This window comes from Austrofundulus limnaeus, unplaced genomic scaffold (assembly GCF_001266775.1).
Source record: "Austrofundulus limnaeus strain Quisiro unplaced genomic scaffold, Austrofundulus_limnaeus-1.0 Scaffold1699, whole genome shotgun sequence".
Lineage (NCBI taxonomy): Eukaryota > Metazoa > Chordata > Actinopteri > Cyprinodontiformes > Rivulidae > Austrofundulus > Austrofundulus limnaeus.
In genome coordinates this window covers 1-7743 of record NW_013954101.1, presented here as the reverse complement: position 1 = coordinate 7743, position 7743 = coordinate 1, and the positions used below count along the sequence as shown (strand labels likewise).

At 37.3% G+C, this 7743-nt stretch overlaps 1 protein-coding gene across 1 annotated transcript in view; it reads left to right on the top strand.

Moving 5' to 3' along the window:
* LOC106536135 (brain-specific angiogenesis inhibitor 1) overlaps positions 1–5863 on the top strand; it is a gene marked incomplete at its 3' end in the record, with an annotated part of 35593 nt that extends 29730 nt beyond the window's left edge. The window contains 6 exon segments of the mRNA XM_014033332.1: positions 445–609; positions 2259–2423; positions 2509–2610; positions 2705–2811; positions 3797–3991; positions 5795–5863. Of these exon segments, the coding sequence (XP_013888786.1) occupies positions 445–609; positions 2259–2423; positions 2509–2610; positions 2705–2811; positions 3797–3991; positions 5795–5863 (803 nt within the window).
* Between the last annotated feature and the right edge of the window lie 1880 nt (positions 5864–7743).

Here is a 7743-nt window from a genome sequence, read left to right as displayed (position 1 = left end):
GTTTATATTAAAAAATAATTTGTGCTGATAATACTGAGTGGTCTGTTGACTGACCTCTGTATTTGTTCAAATAATTGTTATGGGCAGGTTACAATACTATATAAAAATGTTTGTCATAATCATGTCTTGTGATTATTTGACAGGAGTTTTACTTTTAAACTGTAAGTGTATTTAATTTAGTTATGTTAGTTATGATAGTTTAGTTATGATGTAAATACAATAAAAATTTAACCAAGATTCAAAATAGATTAATTATCATTTTGATCAATACATTGGTAATGTCTGACTTGGCCTGGTGCCACTTTATGTTCAACAAATTTGGCCCCGAGGTCATAAAGGTTAAGAACCCCTGCTCTAGAGGAGATCAGAATAATTGTCACTGTTTTCCACATCATCACACTGTGTTTTCTCTGTCTCTGCTGCTGTAACCTGGTCAACTCTCAGTGGATGGAGTCTGGTATGAGTGGTCTGGGTGGAGCTCCTGCTCGGCCTCCTGTTCCAATGGGACCATGCAGAGGACCAGAGAGTGCAGTGGCCCCTCGTACGGAGGCTCGGAGTGCCGGGGAGAGTGGATAGAGACTGTCGGCTGCTTCCTGGGGGACTGTCCTGGTATGAGAACATACATTTTAAAAGTGTGGGTTTTGGTGTTTCAACGTGGGAAGGTGGGGGAGTATCAAACTTTACCCTGACTTTGTACCCAGGGGTTGTTATGTTGTTATCACGGTGGCATCATTCATCCAAGCTGTGGAACTTGAATCCATTTTATGAAACCTTTTTATAGACCACTGATGGTTGGCGATTCCAGTGGATGAGTCTCAAGTGGGCCTGACTGAAGTGGGGCCACCAAATTTATCACAATTTGTACAATAGTGGTTTGTGAGAAAATAAGTACTCCTGAAGTCTTCAAAACATTATGTTCTTATCAGAAGCTGTTTTAGTAAACCCAACAGGAGGTCAATTCACTGTCACCCAAAGAAAATTTATGATCCAGATTAGTTGCTCCTCTCATGCGCCTGAAGCCTGCATGTGTTTATGATGGAGAGACCCCATCTCTACTTCATCCTCCACGTTATGAGAATCACAATGTATTTTTCTTGCTATTAAATATGATAATTTAGTAAAAGCAGAAACTTCAGTGCAGAGCTTTTGCCCTTCAGCTCCATTGGAGATTTCCTTCTAAGGTCACCTTATGACCTCTGCATTACTGTTTGCCAAATGCCCCACCTGCTACAGTCCCCAGAGAGGGTCACCTACTGTAGCTGAAACCCACTCAGGGCTCGTGTTCCCACTTCATGATGAAATGAAAACTTGGTTACGGTGACTCAGCAACAGGATTACGATTCTATGAGTTTTTAATGTAATGCAGGTGCACAACACTAACATAAATTCATTTAGGTAGTCTTTGCTAACAGCTGATTTAACAAACACGGAGCCTGCGGTAAGCAATGCAAATGTTTACACAGGTATGCAAAAGTTTTGCAAGGTAACGCAAAGGAATTGTGTGAAAATGCAAAGGTATTTTGAGGTAATGCAAAAATACTGCATAGGAACGCAAGAGGGGATAAAATCCCCTCATGTTCCCATGCAGGCTCCAAATATCCCCCCACCAGCAGTAAAATTAGACCCTCAGCTCATAATGGCTCAGTCTTGGTGTGTAAAAGACTTGGGCCAGCAACAGAGCATGGACAGTGCAGCTTGTCCAGCCTGTGTTATTTATTTTATTTTATTTTATTTTAATGTGAACTCATTTATTATTTTAAAGCTTAATGCCTGATTTGAATGTAACTGCCTTTTTTTAAAGCTTTGCTATCTTCAGAGCCAGAGTTGTTCAGAAAACACCCAGGGCTTCACTCCAAAATAACCAGGCCCAACTACATAAAAGATAAATCATTTTAATATGCTCTAACCTGGTTTTGTTGTTGTTTCACTTTTAAAGTGCACTCCAGTAAATTAAATTCTGAACAGGACTGTCTGCTAATGTGGGCAGAGGTGGGTAAAATATAATCTGCAACAGATGACTCTAAAAAACAGGGATGGGTACAAATTGACCAAAAATGAAAAGGTACAATTTTGTAAAGATACCAATTGAACCATCACAGTTTGTACATGAAGCAGTCACAGGAGCATCATAAGCTTCATTAGGTTCAATTTTAGGTCTAATTATAATACAAACTGCATTTAAACGTGTTTTTAGGTCGGTGTGTGTTTTATTATTCTGTATATTAAAATCCTAACTCATGTTGCATTTCTACTTTCAGTGGATGGAAAGTGGCAGCCCTGGTCCTTGTGGTCCATCTGCTCTCAGACCTGTGGAGGGGGGAGTCAGAAGAGAAACAGGATTTGTTATGGCCCTTTTTTTGGAGGACAGATTTGTCCAGGAGAACGAGAAGAGGTCCGTCTCTGTAACGAGAAGAGATGTCCAGGTCAGTGAACGGAAACATGATGTGCTTTGTCAGAGAGCATCCCTGACATCTGTGACTCACAATTTGACTTCTCTGATGTGGACAGGACCTCATGAAATATGTGGCGAGGACAATTTGTCCAACGTTGTTTGGAAGATGACTCCTGCTGGAGACACGGCAGCCGTGCGCTGTCCTGCAAACGCCATGGGTGAGTGTTAAAGCATTGATGGAGGGTCCATTTTAAAGGTTGTAGAGGACAGATGGGCTTCAGTGCTTTGCTGTTCTCTTGTGTCTTCACACAGGCCTAGTCTTGCGCCGATGCTCATTGGATGAAGAGGGCAACGCCTACTGGGAAGCTCCCACCTATATGAAATGCATTTCCAATGACTATCGCAGCATACAATCTTTGGTGAGCATCAGTGTTGCACTTTTTATCTTCCTGCTACAAAGATGTGCAGTGTGGTGGCAGAATCAGATTCACACACGATGCACATGCCTCTTATCATTCTTCACAAGTATATTTTTAATGTCAGAGAAACTTTTGTGCCATCACTTGAACAGAATCTTCACAGTAATCCACACAGGAGTGATGATTTTAGTTTTCACTGCAGCCCACGGTTGAAAATTGTTTGTCTCTGTTTTCTGCACACATCTGTGGGCATCATCATCATAATGTATTCACATCAACACTTCATTCACTCACATTAACTTTCAACTAGATATTTTAATGCAAAAATAATTTCTACTCTCCTGGTTTAACCAGTGTTGATGTGTTTTATACGTTTTGTGTCAAACTGTAACAAACAGGCTGCTCTCAGTTTAAACACTAATGTTGTCTGTTAGTCACAGGCTGCTTACCAACAGTTAGCATTTATGCTAAAATGATAGCATTCAGCATTGTCTTCATCAGTGGGAATTTCTGCACAAAATCCAATTACAGATAAAGTAACTTTACCTGAAGATTACACAAGTTTCCCTACAGGAAGCTACAGCCTGAAGAGGACAAACAACTTTCAGTAACTCTGACTAAAAAGGGAATCTGTAAAATAAGTCATTTCAATCGTTAAGGTCGCTCACAGAGAAATTACACTCATATCAAAACAAATCAGATTAATTTGACTGTTTTTATTATTTTTCATCATGGTGAGACTAGTTGCTTTAAAGCAAAACATTAAAACGAAACAAAAAACATAAATGCTTTGAATGGTGTAAAATTGTCAGACGTCTTTCATACAAGCTGTAAGGTCAAAGCCAGCTGGATGTGATACTGCTAACATGCTAAAGCAACAGTAAATGAAGTAAAATAGAAGATAAACAAGGAGATCTTGATAAATGTTGACCCCGGTCACAGTCCAGAAAACAGAAGCTAACTGAAATAAATTTTTGTCCATCAGACTCGAGAACACTTGAACAAAGCACAGCGAGGACTTGTGGGAGACGGAGTTTCAGAAGTGATGACCAAACTGAGGGTCACGTCCAGCGACGGGACCAGCTACAGCGGCGACCTGCTGGCCATTCTGGATGTACTGAAGAACATGACAGAGATCTTCAGGAGGACATACTACAGCCCCAGTGGGGCAGATATTCGGGTAATTTGATCAAATGATTTTTGATCATTTTGAAAACATCACAAAAGAAGGCCTGAGGTAAATGATTTTTAGTTGGTTGTGTGAGGTCATTCTGTCTGATATTATTCTGCTTAACCTCTGTCTTCACTAACTGTCTTAATGCTTTTAAACCATTCACACCATTGAGATCTTACTTTTACTTCCATACATTTTCGGCACTTGTTCCACAATTTTTGTGCTACTTCAGCAATTTATATACTTATCAAAACATTCAGCTCCTTCATGACATTCTAGCTATTTCAGCAGTCGATACTTTTTGAGATATTTGTCTTTTTCTGACTTTTTTTCTCAATAAAAATGAATTGAACTGTTTTCAACATTCTTAAAATCCTTCAAAATATTCATAAATCTTTACTGTACTTTTTTACCCTTTGTATTGATTTCAGCTTCGTTTGGGTTTTATTTAGCAGATTTTTTTCTAGACTTATTTCTACAATTTTCTGCTAATTTAAGCTGTTTTCAGTGGTTTGTGTTACTTTATCTGTTTTGAGATTTTTTTCAGTCAAATTCCCCGTTTTGTGATAATTTCAGCTGCTTAATGCTCACTGCTTAATGCAGTGAGCATGCGCTTTCTGTTGCTTTATGCAAAATTTGGCTACTTTTTAAAATTTATTTTTAGGCTAGTTTCAGCTTTTCTAGCTAGTAAGCAAAAATCTTTCAGCATCAGACATCCATGCTGCATTTTTGCAGAAAATTCACATTCTTCAGTTAAATTAAGTCATCAGAGGTGGCAAACTCAGTGACACAAGTGGTCCAAAATTGTAAACCAGGGTAAAATCGAGGGCTAATTTCAGTCCGTATTTATTAACAAGATTTATACAATAAAATACTCTTATTGAAATGCAAATGTCCTTGTCCAAATTGTTTTATGTAGTTTTTAAAACACACATAAGCTAACAGAAAAAGAAAAATGATTGCAATTAAAGAAACATCATTAGCATTCATTTATTAATGCCTTACTCTCTATTATTTTATTTCCATTAATTATTTCTCAGAGATACATTTTATCAAAATCCAACAAATCAGGTGAAAAAGATGCCCTCCACTAAACATCAAATTATTTGACTTCAAAATAAGAAAAGAATAAAAGAAAAGGAAATAAGTCAATTATCTGTTGCTCTTTCCAAACCAAAATCAAAGATTACTGAAAACTGTAAACTTTTCAAGCTGTCATGAGAAGAATGTACTAAATCCTGAAAAACCATAAAACTATTTTACATTCAAATATTACCTTTGGGGTTGTATAAAATGTTTAAGAGGGACAGATTTGGCCTGTGGGCCATGTGAAGAACTTGATCAGTTTTACCTTCTTTCATGTCAGACCAGCAACCTGTTAAAGTGTGCAATACTGTCAATTTACACCTGCTGCCGTTTGGATTTACATTTATGGAAGCTTAATTTTCAGGGCACTACTTTTTGGAGGGAAGAGAGTAAAATACAAAAGTCAGTTTATAATAGTATGTATGTATTTATTGACTTTTATTCAACCTGGTAAATCCCATTGATGTGACAGAGTCCTGGGTCTGAAGCCTGACATTAAATAAAGGTTATAAATAAACAATAAATAGTAAGAATTGACCATTTTTACTGCTATTTTCTGGACTAGAGGACTAGAAGGCCCCACAATAAGTCAAAGTTCTCTCAGGAAACAAGTGCTGAGTGTTTTTTTATTGCTGCTTATATCTCCCTTTACCTGCTTTTATTTTTCTTGAAAAATACAATAACCACGCTTATAGGTTTGGATATATTTTCTCTGTTTTTCAGAACTTTGTACAGTCAGTGAGCAATCTGTTAATGGAGGAAAACCGAGATAGATGGGAGGAAGCCCAGCTGGTGAGTAGCAGCCTCTTTGTAGAAAACAGTTATATTGTTGGTAAAGTCATTCTGGTGAACTTTGAGCTTAGGAATAATACTGAAACTGATGAATGAGAAACTTGACAAAGACACAGGTGGACAAACAGCCCACCTGTGTCTTTTCAGACAGACAGTGGTGAGGAGAAAGGACAGAAATAGCTGTAGCTAATGAGCAAACAAGACAAGGCAAACACCCACTCCTCCATCTGCTGCACATCCATTTGTACATTCCTGTCTGTACCTTCATCCAACCCTCGTCTCAAAACTGTCACCATGCAGGTGGAAAAGAAATGCTAAATACACCAGCCTGTTCTCCTCAAAGCTCCTAAAATGCCTTTAAATCACAGGACATTTATTAATATTACATTAGTAAATAAGACTATATACAGGAACAAATAGGTTTTAAATATTATTCAAATGATCACTAATATTAAAGTGGCAGTATACTGTAAGTTAGACTAAATAATCTGTAAAGAAATTGAAAGGAGACAAATCCCAACATCATTTTATAATAACCTGTGATAAGAAAATAATACCTACATTTTGATGAAGAAAATATATACAGTAATATACATAAAGAGAAGCAAAATAAAACTAAATTGGATATTGTCACTGACATAACCACACACCTCACTGCCAGCTTAGAGACAGCAAAAAGACAGGCTGTAAAAGTAAGAGTCAATTAAAAGATTTCATTCATGAGTGGCAGAACACTCAATTCTTTCGTGTGATTTTTGTGTTTCTTCTGTGTCTTTCTATGAGAAATGAAAAATGTAACAGTTTAGTCAACTTTGAGGTGATGTTTGTTGCATCAGACAGAACAGAGCCTGTGTGCTGTGATCCTGAAACAGGCAAGGTTTTCATCCAGACTAGGCTAATGGCTAGCAAAATGAGTGGCCCCTTTCTGAGCTTTGTAGGATAACAAAATAACTCTGTGAAAGACAGCCTACTGGTGGGAAAGAACAGAACATGAGTTAGTGTTAAACTTCTTGTTTAGTTTGTCTCTGAGCTGAGCATGGTCAGTGTAACTACATGGATGGATGTGTGCCGAGTATTAATAGACTGTAATTATGCCCATGGTGCAGTCAGTTCAGTAGTTTTCTCAGGTCCTGGTGGTCCAGCAGATGGTCACTGTAACACTGACAATGTTCAATAAAGAAAACAACACTTAATGTCAAGGTTTGTTGTTTTTAAAATACATTTTTGTAGGCTTAAAAATTGTTTAAAAAACAGACACTTCTTTGGCTAGCAATTAGGCTAACCTGTTGAAGACACTTAACTTGTTCTCAATACTTTAAGTTTGTTCTTTAAAAGTTACCTCTACAGCCTAACTTTGCACAAAATTATCATAAAACAAGAAGAGAACCTTATTGCTTATGACCTTATGGCCATTCTGTTGACCAAACAGCAGTTGGATGACTTTGTGATGTTTGGGCACATGCTGTTGAGGTGAGGAAGCAATACCAACATTTTTCTTCACATCAAACATTTCAATCCATTTAAGCTCAGGTCCTTAACCAGAGGCCATTTCTCATCAGACATCCTGGTAGACCAGATTAGACCAGATTAGACCAGACTAGAAAAGACTAGATCTATCAATTGGCAGAGCTGTAAAGTAACAAAGTACAAATACTTTGTTACTGTACTTAAGTAGAAATTTTGGTTATCTGTACTTTATTTGAGTAATTATTTTTCAGCATACTTTTTACTTTTACTCATTACATTTTTACACAATTATCTGTACTTTCTACTTACTGCATTTATTTAAAAAAGTAAGAAGTACAAAGTTGTTACTCCTATTTTATTTTGAGTTGTTATTACATAAAAAAAATACTATCCTGAAAAATTGTCTCCTGGAT